Source organism: Astyanax mexicanus, unplaced genomic scaffold, assembly GCF_023375975.1.
Source record: "Astyanax mexicanus isolate ESR-SI-001 unplaced genomic scaffold, AstMex3_surface scaffold_37, whole genome shotgun sequence".
Lineage (NCBI taxonomy): Eukaryota > Metazoa > Chordata > Actinopteri > Characiformes > Acestrorhamphidae > Astyanax > Astyanax mexicanus.
This window is the reverse complement of record NW_026040047.1, coordinates 861643-879641: the sequence shown is the minus strand read 5'-3', so window position 1 is coordinate 879641 and position 17999 is coordinate 861643. Positions and strand designations below refer to the sequence as shown.

Genomic DNA, 17999 nt, shown 5'->3' with positions numbered 1-17999 from the left:
CACCACAGACTGAAGCTCTAATCCAGGTCTGAGAGGAGATTCCTCCGCCTCATCAGGAGCAGCCCAGGCGTTGTAGGGAGATGATTCAGGCACGTGGAGCCACACACACCACTGAGCCTCATTTTAACTCATCTTAAAGAATTCCCACTGAAGTTGGATCAGCCTGTCATTTGATTTTCCACTTTGATTTTGAGTACGATTAAAAATCCAGACCTTCATGGAGTAATAATTTTGATTTACATTGATTATTTTTATATTTTCATTTTATATAAAATAAAATCTATATTATTTTTATATTTCTATGTGTTATTTTGTTCTCAACGCATTCCAATATGTAATAAAGAAACTGGAATATTTTATTAATTGAGATTTTGTTTGAGCAGTGTATTTATATATATTGAGATGCACTAGTATTTGATGTTATCTACAGCTCTGGACAAAATGAAGAGACCACTTCAGTTTCTGAATCAGTTTCTCTGGTTTTGCTATTTATAGGTTTATGTTTGAGTAAAATGAACATTGTTGTTTTATTCGATTCATTTCTCCTAAATTCCAAATAAATTAAATTGTTGTCATTTAGATTTAGACAAAAAAAAAAAGATGCAGAGCTTTCAGACCTCAAATAATGCAAAGAAAACAAGTTCATATTCATAAAGTTTTAAGAGTTCAGAAATAATCAATATTTGGTGGAATAACCCTGGTTTTTAATCATAGTTTTCATGCATCTTGGCATCATGTTCTCCTCCACCAGTCTTACACACTGCTTTTGTATAACTTTATGCTGCTTTACTCCTGGTGCAAAAATTCAAGCAGTTTAGCTTGGTTTAATGGCTTGTGATTTTAGAAGTGGAACACTGAAATGTCATGATTCTGTATCATATGATACAATTTTGGTTCGTAAATGCTTATTTATATGAAATTTCTAGACAACACACAAAGCCAACTCTCACCCACAATGTGTCCAAGTGATCCAGCTCAGCAGCAGGTAACGAGCTCTTCAGCACGCTTCACAATATCTGACCTCCTGCCCTCCACTAATTTTTTTATCTAAGGCAGTCTGCTATTTTAAAGGTCTTTCATTTGTAAAATGTGTTTTCAGACTAATTAAACTTCATTAGAGACCCACATACAGCCTGAGGAAAGGGTAGTGTTTAAGAGTAAGCTTTAAAGTCCTCTTACTCAAACACACACCCACTAAACCTACTAATCAAAGTGTGGGTGTGATATACAGTGGATGTAATATATTATAGTGTTTCTTTAAAAAATCACCTCATCTAGGTAAAGTCGTGCTTTTCATCCCTCTTTAGATACTGACCTATCATTTAACACTGTGGGTGCTCTCTTCTCCCTTATTGTAGATTAAAGGTTCCTCATGCTGTGTGTCCTGGAGGCACTTTGGGATGGGTACAGTCTGGGAAGAGGTGTAAATAAATAAATGAAAATCATAATTTATAATAAGATCATATTTTTTGTCATGGCGACACATACTTCTCGATCGAGTTCCAGATCAATGTCCTCATGCTCCAGGTCTTGCAGTTCCACAGGTCTGGCCAGAACCCTGAGCCATTCTCCTGGTTTCTGTGATCCAGTGGGCGGAGTCGTCTCTTTCTCTCCTGTCCTCTCTGCAGTTTGATGCCCCGCCTTCAGCACAGTGCTTTCAGACATCTGCAAATCAAAGCCCTGCTCCTGCCTTAACCACACCCACCACAAACAGCATACAGCATAAAGCAATAACATCTGTGGAGACTACAGGAGCCTCAACAGCTTTTTAGATCTATTAATCTAAAGCAATTCACAGAACTGAGGAACCAAAAGCTGCATTACTTAACCTGAAAAACACTGTCTATTAAACTGACTCCTTCTGTAAACTGAAATACATACATCACATTCAGACTTACTAACACAAACAGCTGCTGCATCATTAGTTTGATGAGCACTCCAAACTAATGTAGATCAAGCGAGGGGTGGATGGAGTGGTGATAACATCAGTGCAAAGCTGTACAAACAGACATAAATTCATTCACCACAAATCACCACAGCATGGAGTCATCATACACAGTATAAATGCAGAAAACCCATCACCATTAAATCATGCTGGATTTAGAGGAAGAGGCAAATGATATGATGTCTACCCAGCAGTAAAACACGTCAAGCCAAAATATATTTTATGCTTTTGATTCTTCAAAGTAGCTCGTTTCGCTCTGATGCCAACTTTGCCCATTCTCAGTGGCTTCATGAGGTAGAACCTAAAATGGTTCTTCAGCTGCATTAAAGGAGTTCAAAAGGTGCTGAGCTCTTGTTAACGGCTGTTCCTTCACTCTGAGCTCCAACTCTAATTCTAATTCTAGTTCTAATTCAACCAACTTGTTTGTGGTTTAACATCAAGGTGTTTATGAAGTCGAAACGAACACTTCTGATGTCTACTACCTAACTTATTAGATATACACACATGGACAACTTTGTGGTACCCCTCAGTTAATGAAAGAAAAACCCACAATGGTCACAGACAAAATTTATAATAAACAAAAATGCTGTGAAAATGAACAGATTAAAGTCAGCCATGCTTGTTTCACAACCTTTTGAGGAAATCACTGCGATCAAACGATTTTTGTAGCTGTCAATGAGATTGACAGCTACAATACGCCGCTTAAAATCCTCCTCGAAGAGGCTTCCAACAGAGGATACATGAGAGCATCCTACTCTGGAAAACGTTAAAAAAATTTCGAATGACATTACTGCATCCACGCCCACACGTGAAAATGGAGAAGACAACAAAATGTACGTTATAAGCGTATTAATTAACTAGGTTCCTTATCTATTTACACAGCCAGTAAAGCAGTAATATAATGTCTATTTTAGATAAGCTAACACGCTCTTTCTTTGTCACCTGGGTTTATATACTGGAACTGAGCTTAAATGTTCTTTTATGCAGTTAACAAAACTGCCCACATATATATTATTTAAACTAATATTTTCTCACTTCCACATGTATGCAAGTAATATAATACAGGAAATTGACAAATCCTGCACCTAACAGCTGGGGTTATGCATAGGGCTCAGACAGGATCTACTACTCACTCAACTAACAACAATAGCCAAAACCACCACAATCTGATACTGGCTCGACAAGAATCCAGAAGCACAGCCTAACACTATGTTCATGGTCCATTGCCTCAACTGCCAAGTAACAGACCTACTGAAAATTAACCTATGAACAAACAGAATCCCTCCTTAATCTAAGCTCACTTCCTTTAACTATGGCAACAACACACTTACCACAGCACCCTACCTAAGCACAATCACACACAATAAATCACATTATAAGTTGCGTGAGCAGAACACAGCAACCACTACCATCTGATACCGGCTCGACAAGAATCCAGAAGCATAGCGAACTATGTTCATGGTCCGTGCCTCAACTGCCAAGTACTCAGATGTCTACAAAAACTCATGAGACAAATTATTACAAGAACAGCAAGACCACACCAATCCCCTTCATTCATCAGGCAGGCACCTTCCTTCCTCAGTGTTTCGCTGAATTAGGCCCACAACACCTCCAGAAGGCTCAACAGTGAAGTCTGGCGTCCCAGACCCACCCCCTCCAAGCCTGCTGTAGAAGCACAAACTCACTCCCTTCCCCACACAGCCTCAGCCCTTCTGAACCACAACCACTGACTAGATCTTTCAGCTACATCTGACAACTCCTTCACTACAGTCCTCAGCACACGACCTCTAATTCCGAATTCAGACAGCAGGCTTGTGGCAGACTTATAATATATGTAATATTTTTTTATTATATTTAATATTTATTATTTATTAATATTAGTTATTTGTTTTATTACATTCAATTAAATCATAATTCACTTTTAATATTGAAGCTGTGATTGGCTGGGCAGTCTCCGGCATGTGCTGAAAGTGAGCGTGTATCCTGCACAGACTCAAGACACCCTGTGCCATTGTGGGTTTTTCTTTCATTAACCGAGGGGTACCGACAATTTTGTCCATGTGTGTTTGTGTTCCTTCATAGTTATTTTAATATTAATCTACAGTGTAGTAAATAATACAAATAAAGATTTGATTAATTGTGTTATATTTTGCTCCACTAAACAAGCCAACACAAACAAAAAAATAACAGAAATATCAGTGTTTTCACATCTGATAGACATTATCTCTACAGCAATGACAATCGACCTCCAGTTCATTTTAAATCCTTTGTTTTATTTGTTTTTGTGCAAAGATCTACATTAGAAAATAAATAAAGTGACTACGGAGTGTCTGAGTTTAGGTATCTGGTTAATCACTGTAGTGTTACACCAAGCACTGTCAGTCTTTTAAGACTGGTGTTTTTTAGTCCAAAACCTGGTTATCTGGGGGAAATGTATGTGTTGTGTGATTAATGTATTTCATTGGTTTGTTTATTAAGGATCTTTAGAATTTTTTTACAGTGATCTCACTGCCTATAGATTTTTATTAGCAGTGAAGACAATGATTACAGTAAATATTAAATTAGACGCTCTTTCTCACCAGAGCAGCACACACACTATGATAATGCACTTTGGTAGATAATGCTAAGCTGCTGTTCTTATTACTAGAAGCTGGCTGCTGACTGGAATATATATATATATATATATATATATATATATATATATATATATATATATATATATATATATATATATATATGTTGAATTTAAAATGGTCTTCAGCACTGATGATGGTGCTCAATACACAGTAAATCACATCTATAATCTATCAGTGACAAAACTCCAGTCATACACACACGAGGCTCTGGAGGTTCCAAGCTGAGAACCGGAACCTAGTAAGTCACTGTTGCCAGACTCTGATTACACTACTGTTATATTATATTACGTTATATTGTGTAATCCATAAAACACCATGTAAATTCTAGTACAATCAACTGTCATCACACTAAAGCTGAGCTGAATGATATAATATTCAGGATGTCTGTGTATCATGTGCAGTCTTTTAACCACAAAAAAACCATACAGGTTATTTTGACAGTGCTATCCACCAGGTCCGGTATGTTTACAGTATTTTTCTCACTATAAGGCGCACCTAAAATCCTTAAAATTTCCACAAAATCGTCAGTGCTTCTCAGGTATTAAGGATCAGTAAAGACACTGCGCTGAAGTACAGTGTTACGCAGGAGTTTCAGTTTAATTCTCCAGCAGAAAAGCTGCTGTTTTGCCGTTTAGAGTTAAGTAGTTTCGGCCGGTAGCCTGCTACTAACCCCGGCTAGCACTGCTGGAGCAGCATTAGCATTATATGATAACCACGCTCAGAGGAGACTATGTCGGACTATAGCTTGCACGTTTACCTTGTTAAAGCAAGCTACTTGGGAAAAGCTGCTAGCTAATATCAGCCAAGCTTACCGGAACACATCTTCAGAGTAGCGCTATCGGGTGGTTTTAGCTGCTAACTGCAAGCGGTTAGCTGCTAATGCTAATGCTGCTGCACCCAGTGGAAATCTAAAAATCTAAGCTTCCTGTAAATAAACGAATGCGATTTACTCACCCAAATAACAAGTTTTCAGGAAAGAAATCTGTGTAGATTAATATTCAGAACTAGTTTAAAAAAAAATTTTTTTTTTTTAGTTAGCTTAGCTAGGGGGACCAAACGTCCGTATTTCCTGGGACATGTCCGTATTTCACGTCCTGTCCCGGGCGTCCTGGGTTTTTTTCAGAAAGTGAGGAAATGTCCTGGTTTTTAAATTATCTTCATTGGACCAGAGAGCAGTAGACAGTGTGACTGTCAGCGTGGCGCCCTCTCTCCCCCCCTTCCGGTGCAGTTTCACAGTAAGAGCACACACACAACGCTCCACCCCTCAGCAAACCCCCCACCCCCCCCTCCCCCCCACCACCCGCTACCAGGTGTCCTGGTTTACCCAAATGAAAATATGGTCACCCTAGCTTAGCATTACAGAATTAACTAATTTAATAGGAAAACATGGTGACCTCTCTGTTCCTTATTAGTGTCTCTTAATGCGCCTTATAATCCAGTGCGCCTTATTTATGAGAATAGAGCAGAAAACAGAGGTTTATTAATAGTGCGCCTTATTAATCCAGTGTGCCTTACAGTGCGAAAAATACGGTCTGCAAATGTACTTGTGCTTGACCACCACTAAATGGATGATGAAATGAAGCAGTTCAGGCTGCTCAATATTAGAAGAAGCAGCATTAAAATGAGAAACAGAGCTTAGAGTCACTAAAGCACTCAGAACGACCAACAGTGATCTTTACAAGGTACACAGTTCTAATTTAAGGTCTAAGAGACAGTTCTGTTTTGGTACATCTGGCCCCTGATTTGAAACACAGTATGATTGTAGCACAGAGGGATGATGAGGCATGTCAGGCATGAGGAGGCACTTTACAGATTTGTCAGCATGAGAAATGTTTCCACATATAAAATATTTATCCCAGTTAATCATTAAAGAGTAACAAGAAATAATCACAGACAATTTTTAAATAGCACGATTCTAATTCATGAGGAAGCGGGTCAGAATTCGTCGTCCCACTATATTAAATTCATACAAAATATAGATTTACAAATGTTATCAGAAAATATATATTACGATGATTTTATAAATAAATGGTTAAATCAAAATGAGACATAAAAGATAAGTTAAAAATCTAATAAAATCTATTGTGGGAAGGAGAATAAGCAGAGCAGATTAGGTCTTATTCGTGTATGTGTACATTCACAAGTCAGAGGTCCGGGAGATGCGTGCAGCACAATCACCCCTTATTGCTGATCTCTGCGTCCCCGGCCCCAGCAGCCCCGCAGACCAGCGCAGCCTGCAGCCGGGTCCTGCGCCCCGCGGAACAGGCGGCCGCATCAGCAGCGCTGCTTAAGCTGGGAGGAGGTTCTGATTTTCAGCCCCTATGTGGGCGGAGCATAGCGCAGGTCGCTGTGTCTGTGGGGGAGGGGATAACGTACTGGTCCCAGGTCAGAGCAGACGGTTCGAGAGGAGGACCGCGAGCTGGACGTCTGCCGCTCGCCCTGATTAATGTTGCGCTTTCGCTCGCGCACCAGCGCCCTCTGGTGTCTCTTCATCCTCTCCAGCTGCTCCTCCACACTCATCCTCCCTCGCTGAGGGAGCTGCCGGGGCTCCGTGGAGTACAGCTGCTCCAAGGCACTCTTTGGTTTTTCCTGTGGAAACAAGTTATGCGGTTTAAGCAGATCCTCAGTTGTAGACAACGATACAGGTGATTTAAGGGTCGGAAAGTTAATTAGGGTTCAAGACTGTAGTGTAATTGTACGGATTCTTTCTTCTTTTTAAAATGATTTTTTACTGTAAGGCCTAAAGACACCAAATCTGAACACATGGTACAGTAGGTGTGACTCAGCCACCAAAGATTACCTTCACTGGACCGATAGCAAACCCTTTTAACTCCTGATCCATGAGGTCTATTCTGCAAATTCTTCTTTAGGCCTATTCTTTGGGTCAAGCAAATCTGCATAATATACAAAACCTACTTTTGCCAACTAGCCTGTGGATTTTTGACCAATCCTGACATGTTTGGTGTCAAACAACTCGGTAGAGTGTGAACCTCAATTATTACTAAAAAAATCTTTACATTTCTAGACAACATGGCCACCATATGCAAATGAATCATCCTGAAGCAAAGCCAAATTTACTCTAACAACCACAACTTTTCAATGCTTATGTTTTTGTAAATGCCATTTGACATGCACTTTCACATCTTGATTCTGAGGTACCATGTAAATTCATGTAGATATCCACCCCCAGGGGGCGGGGCTACAGACAAATATCTGTTTCTAAGCAACTGTACAAGCAATTAAGCTCTACCTTTGCTGCCCATGCACTAAAGGTACACCAAAGGATATTTTCATATGTTAATTTTTGTTGACGCTATTAGCCAATCAGATTTAAGCAAGCTTTTGACAGGCTAAACATCCACCAATAAGGATAAAACTCATATACAATATGTAAATCAGGGCCTGCTATCACGCTTTAAAGTGTTGAATAGATTGGGCTCTTGGAGCGCTACACTAGAAAATTAGTTATATCTAAATGTACATATAGCTTATCCATATGAACCTTGGTCAGGTATATGCTCTGCTGTAGCCTTTACAGCTTTGTCATTACATGTCTTTACAAAAAATGCACTGTTTTCCTTCAGTGGCCTGTTGTGTAAAAATTGCACTTTGCCTACTAGTCTGTGAAAATTCAAACCATTAAATAAAATTTGATATTCTTGCAATCTTCAGACCCTGAAGGTAAATAATTATTTAAAAAAGGCTAACATTTGTGACTTAAACTCCTTGATCAAACAGGTCAGAGTCATTTGGCCAAAACTCTATCAAGGATTGTGACATGTCAAATAAAAAAAAAAAAAAATAAAAAAAATAAACATACACATACATACACATTATTATTATTATTATTAATAATAATAATAATAATAATAGATTATTTGGGGGTATGTCAAATATATTTCAGTCTCATTTACAAGTGGATTCTGAGGGAAGTTTGATCCAAATCAGCTTTCAGTAGCCTCTAAAATGCCCAGAAAACCAAACTAATAGCAAAATTCATGCTTACTAGTGGTTGTATGTGGTGTGTTTCTGCCAACTAGTGGTGAATATGTGCATTGTCTGTAAATCAGGCCCAAATCTGCTCATCGTTCATTTTCTCCTGTTGTCGACTTCTTGCCATGAATCCTTTTTAGGCACTACTGGCCCTATTCGTGCTTGAACCCAAACTGTCACTTAGAACTATATTTACCATATAAGGCACACCTAAAATCCTTAATTTATTTTTTAATCGCCTTATGTATGAATTCTACCAGTCAGGTTGGTAAGGAGCAGTAAAGTCACTCCACCGAAGTACAGAGTTATATAGATAGATAGATCCCCAAGGGGAAATTCTAGACATCCAGCAGCAGGTCTATATAGTACACAAAGTTACAAAAAGATAAAATATAAGATGTCTAGGAGATTCAGTTTAGTTCTCCAGCACCGAGACTGGAGCTTTATTAGCATTAGCTGCTAATCGTGCTAAGTGCTAGCTCTTTAGCTGTTCAGAGGCAAGTATAACAGACTGTAGTCTGCGTGTTTACCGTGTTAAAACAAGCTACGTGGGACAAACCCTAGCGGATATCGCCCTGGCTTACTGAAACACTGAGGGTTCCTCAGCAGCTAATGCTGCTGCACCCAGCCTTACTGGAAATCTGGATCTCTAAGCTTACTGTAAATAAACAAAAGTGCTTTACTCACCCAAATAAACAGTTTTCAGGAGAGAAATCTTTGTAGATTTACATACAGCACTCGTTTGACTTTAAAAGAAAATGTTTAAGAAGTACAGTTTTGTTTAGTAAACTGGTGAGACCTGCTGAATTAGAAAATAAACATGGCAACACCTCTGTTCCTTACTAGTGTTGAATAATGTGCCTTATAATCCAGTGCTCCTTATGTATGAAATTACACCAGAAACTAGATGTTTATTGATTAAATACTGGATGGAAAATCTTCAGTAGCCTGTTCAGTAGCTCACCATCATTGAAGGGTCTCTCCTCAACGTGCTGTAAGAGGAAACAGTGGACTGGTTCAGCCTGAACAAGGAGCCTGACAGACCTGGAGAACAGAGAGAAAACCCTTATAGTCCACATTCACTAAAGAAACACAGACCATGATTCAGAAATACAGACAAACGATGGGAAAAACAAACACCAAACAAGTTGTTTAATACTGTATTTAAATCCTGTCTATAAGATTCGGTGTGGGTCCTCAGTGTCCTCACACATGACCCAACTAACAGCCAACCAAAATAACCAAATATGTTAATGAGCTAATGCCTTTACTCAACCAAAAGTAAACAAAAAAACAATTATGTAAATGGACTGAAAATCTCAAAGTCAGAGCTACAGATAAAAAATGTAAAGGTTCAGAAACACAATTTCAACATTAAACCTGATTAAAAAACTGAATGAAAGGAAGCAGCAGTGGTGTATTATTTAGACATGTATTAAATATTAAAATATACTACAGAACATATTTTGATTCTGGAGGTGTGGGCCCTGCCAATAATCCTATATTTCTGTGCTGTTTGTTTTACTATCTAACAATCTGAGGCTTTAAACACACAGTATTCACCACTCAGTACTGAGTGCAGATTTCAGCTAATCAGATAAAAAAACGATTTAGGAGAGAGTAGATTACTGTGGCTTCTTGTCTTAGAATGTGTAGCTGTGACCTTTTATTTCTGTTTATAAACAGAACCGAAGCACTATAATTAATAATATTAAAAGTACTCATTTATTAGCTTACACCAAACAATTTTCAAGTGATTTTACTGTCACAGACAAATTACCAGTGTCGGGATAAAGTCAGGAGGGTCTTGCTAGTGTCGCGTTGTTTCGTTTGTTCAGTGTAAAGTTTTAGTCACTCTTTATCATGTTCTGGTGTTCAAATAAAATCAAACCTGTTTATTATTTATTTACAAGAAGTCAGTAGGAGAAGTAGATCAGAAACACACCTCTGTTTGGGAGTGTGAGGTAGCCTCCTTCCGTCTCGTCAGAAAGGTGAACTGACATCAGCTTACTGCCAGGTAGCTCCGGTTCACTCAAGTAAGAACGTAATTCTTCCTGCGCACACACACACACACACACACAGGATCTCAACTGAATTATTACACTAGAAAATGAGGAGATGAACTAAGAGCTGAATCAGAGAGTCAGGTACCGGTATGTGCATTTATCCTGAACCACCATGGTAAAGATATTACACTGCACTGGGGTGGTACGATTAATACATTTGGTGTTCCACTGAATCCTGCCTGAAAAACCTAAGCCATAAGTAAGTTAACAATGTGCCCTGAGTTCCCTGAGGGGTGGGGTTAAGCTTTAGATCATTAAATAGAGCCTAAATGGAAAAAACTGAAACATGAGTGCAGGATTTATATAATGTTTTATTTTTATTTTTTACCAATTGTACTAAACTTATGCTGAACCATGATTTCCACATGTTAAACAAACTGTGACTCTATCCATCATTACATTCATTCTTATCTTAAAACTGCTGCAGTATTGAATCTGTTTTTGTAATGCTCATTAGTGATTGATTAGACAGTAAGCATTAATTGAGCATGGGGTTGATGTATGTTTTTTGTTGGCTCATGTTTTAAATAGAATTAAATAAATAAATAAATAAATCATCTTTGAGACGTAAACTCAACCGACCCTGCCGTCTCCATTAACAAAGCTGCTCTCTCGGTCGCGCTTCCTCTCGTCGGACTGCCTCTTCAGGCCCCGCACTGATGTGTGTCTGATGATAGACGTCTCTTTTGGGAGGGGCGGGACTGCGGGGGGCGTGTCCTCATCGTAGTGAAGGGGTAGGGGTGGTCTGGGCGGGGCAGTGTCTTCAGCCTGTTAACGGATCACACGCAGAGAGATCTAGCAAATATCCTTACAGCAGAATTTACACACCAATTTAAAATATCATTTACACACCAATAACTGATCAATAACTGAATGAACTGAAGACGCTTCACACCTACCCACTTTGGCACAGTGAGAGGCTGCTCTGAGTGCTCGGAGGGCAGTGAGCGCGGGCTGAGAGTGGGACTATGCTGGGGTTTACAGATTTCTGCTGGGGTGACAGAGCTTGAAGGCAACTCTGTCACTGAAGGCACAAGTTTCCTTTCTGTGTACACACACACACACACACACACACACATATTTTATAAATGACATTAAAAATGACATTTCTACAGCTAAAGTCCGTCTCTACACATTGATACATGATACAATAGTCTAATCCAGACTATCTCTGACCAGCCTGCGTGAAATTGTTGGTAAATTAAAAGGGGAGAGTAAATCTGTGAGTTGCGCTACTCGCACCGTGTGTGTGTGTGTGTGTGTGTGTGTATGTGAGACTTTTCTAAGCACAAAACAGGCTGGATTTCTCTCACTGAACACAAAATAAGAACTGAGGTAGAACAAACATACCAATGCATTTATTGCATTTTTTTGTATGAAAGTTAAATGATGCCGGTCTTTTGAAAAGCTTGATTTTTTTTTGTTTAAAGTTGTGTAGATAATAGTGCTGCTAGTTTTTAAACACTGTGTAAGTGCTGCATATTTTCAAAACTTTTCTTTCATAAATGTTTGTTGAATATTCATATAATTATGTACTTAACATTTTCATTGCATCACTGTAATGTTTCATTTTTATTGTTCTTTATTAAATTAAAGCGATGCTGGTCTTTAAAAAAACATGCTATTTTATATGTCAAGTTGTGGTGCTATAGTCAAAACAATGCAAAATATATACAGTTTTCTAAACTGAATATGAATCATCATATGTATATTTAATGATTATATAATCCATCACAGTTTATTGTATCGTTGTAATGTTTCATTTCGTTTCTTTTATATAAAAAGGGTAATTCCAAATGTGGTATAGGCCTACAGTCTATATGTATTGGGCAGAACTGAGCTAAGTATATTAGTCTGGCCCTCTAAAACTGTTGCAATTTCTCCTGTGGCCCCTTTGGGAAAATGAATTGCCCACCCCTGGTGTCCTCAGTTGCTCCCTCTCTCAGGCTATTGATGAGCTACAGGTTTCCTTCCAACAGTTGCAAACTGCTCCTTAATTCTAAGAAAATCAAATGTTTAGTCTTTTCCACAGGTAGCTCTCAGATCTCAGAAAAAATTGAATGTGTCTCATCCTACAAGTACTTGGGCATTTGGTTAGACAGCAGGCTCTACTTTAGAGTACATTTGGAGACACTAGTAAAGAGATTAAGGGTAAGACTATGTTTTTATTATCATAACAGGATATGTCTGAATTTCGCAGCACAGAAAATAGATTTAAGACATTATTTATATGCATGCTGATTCCTCTTTACTTAGGTAGGTTAGATCCATTGTATCACAGTGCTTTGCATTTTATATCCAGTGCATTGTTTGACTTTGATTTGGTCTCTAGGCCTTCATGCTGATTTATGTTTAATCTAATGGTTTTTGTGTAAACACTTTGTTGTAATTTTTTTTTGCCAGGTCTCCCTCGAAAAAGAGGAGAATGCCCCTCACCTGGGTTCTGCACAGAGTCAACAGTGATTTTAAAGGCATCTTTGGTGGAGCTGAGTCCGGCCATCACGTCCTCGATCCTCCAAAGTTCTCTTTTTAACTGAGATTTCTCCTGAACAAACACACGCACACATAAGCACACTCTCACACACACTGTAGATAACCAGTGACCGGTGCAGTCACTCAGCACAAGCCGACTTAAAGTTCATAAAGTTCATACTTTATTTTTTTTATTTTATTTGTATTTATTCTTAGAGGCGAGACCTGGGGCACTGTGCAGAGATTCATCTGGGTCTGCAGCGCCTCTCTCAGACGCTCCACCGACTGCTCCAGCCTGCCATACTCTGCCCACGCTCTCTCCATCTCCTGCAGAAAAACACACACACACCCACGCATTAGCAGGTACAATCCCTGCAGAACACACACAGAAACCATTACACTCACACACAGCAGAGCACCGAGTCATGTTTATACAATACTGCGCTCACTGTGGCCACCCTGGAGATGTCAGCACGAATGTGGACCAGGTCTTCCTGAAGCAGGCGCTGCTGGTAGGCGATCTTCTCCGTGTGGATCGGCTGGTCTTGGTACTGCTCCATCTGCTGGTGCGCAACGTCCAGGACCGACTCCAACTTGTCCTGGGGGAAAGAAAAGCAGAAAGAAAAGGCTGAGTTTTGTATCTGAGAGTATCTAACAGTGGTTCCCTGCTCGTTGAATACCCTTTCCCCGCACATTTTAGTGTGTTACCTACCCAGCACACTTGATCAAACTAACAGAACAAGTAAATCATTCTGAGCTGAAGTGTGTAAGCATTAATACAGGTGAAATGCTAAATGTTCCAGTTTCTTTAGTGCATACAGGCAAGAGGAAGTCCATCAAAGTACAAGCACACAGTGGAGAAAACTAACAAAATGTGCAGACATGAAACTAAAAAAATGCAATCAATACAATAAGTACAGCCAACACTGGACAAATAAGAAACAGGGAAGTTTAATGATGACCGTAGTTTGTAAATGTGTATGTTGAGAATAAGGTGCAGATATGAGTAACATCCAATGATGTATAGGAAAACACAGTCCGCTTATAACACAAAGTTTTAGATTCATTTAATAAAATTGTGGACTTTAATGCTCTAAATCAGAGGTCACTAACCGGCCGACCGAAGTCCGGGTCCGGACCCAGACATTGTCCAATGCGGACCCAAACCGATAAACTACTGAGAAGGATTTAATTCTGACAGCGTTTATTTTAAAGTAGTAGAACTTTTCTTGTCTTTACAGTCAACATAAAAAAAACTATTTACTGACAGAGGGGTTGTTAAGGAGTGCATGAGTGACAGAGCTCTGATGTTAGTTTACTTAAGGGTTTTCAACAAGAGGTCTTCTAATGAAATACCCCTGCTCTAAATGCTTAAAATGATCTTTAATGCTTGAGTTTTAGTGGTCCCCTTCTGGTAAGTAGTGAACTGCAGTTACACTACGTTTGATCCTTCTGAGCCACCGTCCCTCAGCAGCAGTCTGTGTATTTCTGTGGTAGGTACTGAGCTCTGGTTTTTATGAATAAACAGTGGCTAAAAAACATGTTTTAAGTTAAAAATACTGGTCTTAATTCGATTATAAGACATATCTAAAAGTATTTCCATGGAGAATCTGTTGTTTTAGGTCATAGCAAAGAGTTTACTGTTTTTGAGTTTTCTGAAAAGTGTGATTAATTAGTTAATAGGGCATTTAAGACTAGGTTTATTTTTAACCTTAATAAAACTGCTTTTTATATTTACTCGGGTTATCTCAATCTTAATATTAATATCAATATTAAAGTGTGTTTGATAATCTGGAAAATGTATATATGACAAGAAAGCAAAAACAAAAGAAATCTGTAAAGGGGCAAATACTTTTTCACATCACTGTACGTGAACACAGCACCAATCAGAGTTCCCAGAGTCCCAATAAATTCATTCTACGGTACCTTATCCTCCTTTAATGTGCTCAGTTTGATCTCAAGCTCCTGCAGTGTTTTGTCTTGTTCACAGAGACGACTCAATTTCACCTGCAGAGGGAGACAGAAATCCTTAAAGACCAACATTAAAAAACACCAAAAAAATAAATGATCCCAGGGCTGGACAGTACTGTACATAGAAAGCAACAAGTTATGACTTATGATTTCAAATGGCATAATATTCAGCAACACCCAACATACAGCTAAAACAGTGATACAGTCACCGTCTCTGACAGCTGGAGTGTTATTTCCATCAAATTTGATCATGTGCCCTGATTTAGACCTGAGCTGCAGATTTTTATTACAACCAAACAAAAGCACTTATGACTCCAGTCGATGCTACAGTTTTATGAAACGGATCAGTGTGAGGTGTGCTGCTGTTTGATTAGAAAATAAACTGGATCTTTGCAGATAAGACCTGTTAGGCAGAAGATGGTGGGCAGCATAAATAATGTGTAAATAAAGTGAGCATTAAGCAACACTAGTAAGGCACCAGGGTGTCGCCATGAATTCAGTGAAGCTAAGCTAAGCAAAACTGTGATTCTCCAAAAAAAATTAAAAAAATAATAATTAATATATATATGTATTCCAACGAGTCCAACGAGTGCTGGATGTTAATCTAGATATATTTCTCTTGTGAAAACTGTTTATTTAGGTGAAAAGTGCTTCTGTTTATTTACAGTAAGTTTAGATTTCCAGAGGCTGGGTGCAGCAATATTATCATTAGGGGTGATATTAGATAGCTTGTTTTTACACGGTAAACACACAGACTACAATCTGATATACTTACTCTAGCAGTGCTAGCCGGGGTTAGCAGAAAGCTACAGTCCAGTAATATTCGCCTCTGAGCAGTGAAAGAGCTAGCGCTTAGCACGGATAGCAGCTAATGCTAGTACTGCTGGAGAACTCCTGTATAACTCTGTACTTCAGTGGAGTGACTTTACTGCTCCTTAATACCTGACTGATAGAATTCATACATAAGGAGCACCGGATTATAAATCGCACTGTAGATTTGGGGAAAATTAAAGGATTTTAAGTGCGCCTTATAGTGTGAAAAAGACAGTAAAGGAATCAGTTTGGAATAAGTGTTACTTTTTAATAGTAGCCTGTTCATAATTCTTCAAATTCCTTGATAAATAGGAGATATGGTGTTTAAAGTATAAAAAGTGAAATTACATAATAAAATATGACTATTTTTCTTTACTGTAGTTCAGATACTGCAGGTTTCTAACAGTATGTCTTTCCCAATCTGTGATGATATCAATTTTGAAAGCTAAATCACTTGAGTCTACAATTCTTCTGAATGAATTTTCCTAAATAAATAATTTATGACTTTAAAATGTTTGATGTCGGTGTTTAATCCCATTAAAGATTCATAACTAAAGAAATATGCCAGCTTTATGAATGTATAACTACTTCAACTGAAAGAGCAATGTTCTTAAATGTTCTTAAAGCCACTGCTAAATGAGCTATTGGCATAGATATATGCTAATATGTGAAAGTTGTTTAACCCTGGTAAAAATAAAAATCTGATACTGTAAATGGGCTAAACAAGGAAATGATGACCTGATTTCCACATGGTAAAACAGAACATTTTTTTCCTATTAAAATTAACAATATTTTATTACTGTCTTTTATAGTTTCAAAAGAGCAAAAAAGAAAAGGAAAGAACTGAAAGGCTTCAGTTGTTTTTTTATTTTCTTCCATTTTTCTGCAGAAAGTTTCAGTTCTGTAAGGTTTTTATGTCATCCTTCATGCGCTGCTCTTCTGAGGTCTAGCCACAGATTTTCAGTGAGGTTGGGAGACTGTGAGGGCCATGCACACCTTCACGCTTTTTATTTGCTATATTTAATTCTACTTATTTAAATCTACACTTGATACCATCAACAACAAGTTTAGATTTTACTTTCGCTTCTTTTTTACCAAACATTGTTTGGTCGTTTCTTTGAAAATGTCTTACACTGAATTTTGAGGAGACAGGACCCACTCTGAAAGCGTAACGCTGTAATGGTCGGACACCATCTACTGTACCCACCCAGAGAGAGCAAGACCAATTGTGCTCTCTCAGGGCTCTGGCAGCTGATGGCAAGATGCATGACCCGGATTCGAACCGGCGGCCTCCCGACCATAGTGGCAGCACTTTAGTCCGCTGGACCACTCAGCGCCCACTGTGAGCTCTTTAAAATCACCTAATTCTTTCACTCCTGTTTGTTTATTTTAAAGCCACAGCCCAAATAGGTTCTGGGGCAGAAAGCTATCAGAGAGCTCCAATTTCTAGGAGTGCCCAAACCTTTGCATCAAGTTCCTGTTCTTTTTTCTACTTGGCAAAATTAAACAGAACAAGAAATAACACAACAGTCTTAAAAAATGTCATCCTTGTTACTGAAACCCATTGCTTTGCTTCCTCTGTGGGTATAAATGAACAATGATGAGCATTTTGAACCTTTAAATCAAATGTAGAAATAAGAAATGGAGTAACATGTTTTAGAAGTAATCATTTCATACTTACGTCCACGTCACTCTCGGCCACCTTCACTGCTCTGGCTGACCTTCCTTTCTGCGTGTCATTCGCCGCCATCTATAAGAGAGTCCAAACACAGCTGATTTAAAAAGACGCAGATAGATGTGTACATTACGACATAGCTGAAACTGATGGTGCTGAACATGATGATGAATAAATAAACTTCACATTTCAGCAGATTTATGAGCTACACTTGCTCTAAGAAACTGGAAGATCATGCAAACACAGACAAATACTGCATCCTAATGAGAGCCGTTAAAGAAGAAACGCAGAACTGTGCGCATGCATTTCGACAACTTTTCCCCATCCAACCGCCAATCGATTATCCAAACACATGTTGGGGGGGAAAGTGTGGAGGTGTATGGTATAAAGCTGCGGGCACACCTCACATTATTAAGCAATGAAGGGAC

At 38.7% G+C, this 17999-nt stretch overlaps 1 protein-coding gene across 5 annotated transcripts in view; it reads right to left on the bottom strand.

Moving 5' to 3' along the window:
* Nucleotides 1-365: 365 nt before the first annotated feature.
* plekha7a (pleckstrin homology domain containing, family A member 7a) overlaps nt 366-17999 on the bottom strand; it is a 91120-nt gene continuing 73486 nt past the window's right edge. For 2 of the 5 annotated variants that reach the window (XM_049473373.1, XM_049473378.1), the window contains 12 exons: nt 17578-17646; nt 15039-15119; nt 13562-13711; nt 13338-13439; nt 13077-13185; nt 11540-11685; nt 11223-11408; nt 10520-10628; nt 9539-9618; nt 6958-7170; nt 1489-1680; nt 366-1411 (listed from right to left, as the gene is read on the bottom strand). In XM_049473373.1, the coding sequence (XP_049329330.1) occupies nt 1319-1411; nt 1489-1680; nt 6958-7170; nt 9539-9618; nt 10520-10628; nt 11223-11408; nt 11540-11685; nt 13077-13185; nt 13338-13439; nt 13562-13711; nt 15039-15119; nt 17578-17646 (1530 nt within the window). In that variant the 3' untranslated portion in view covers nt 366-1318. Of the gene's footprint in view, nt 1412-1488; nt 1681-5931; nt 7171-9538; nt 9619-10519; nt 10629-11222; nt 11409-11539; nt 11686-13076; nt 13186-13337; nt 13440-13561; nt 13712-15038; nt 15120-17577; nt 17647-17999 lie in introns of those variants that run through there. The other 3 variants (XM_049473375.1, XM_049473376.1, XM_049473377.1) reach the window with 3 other exon arrangements.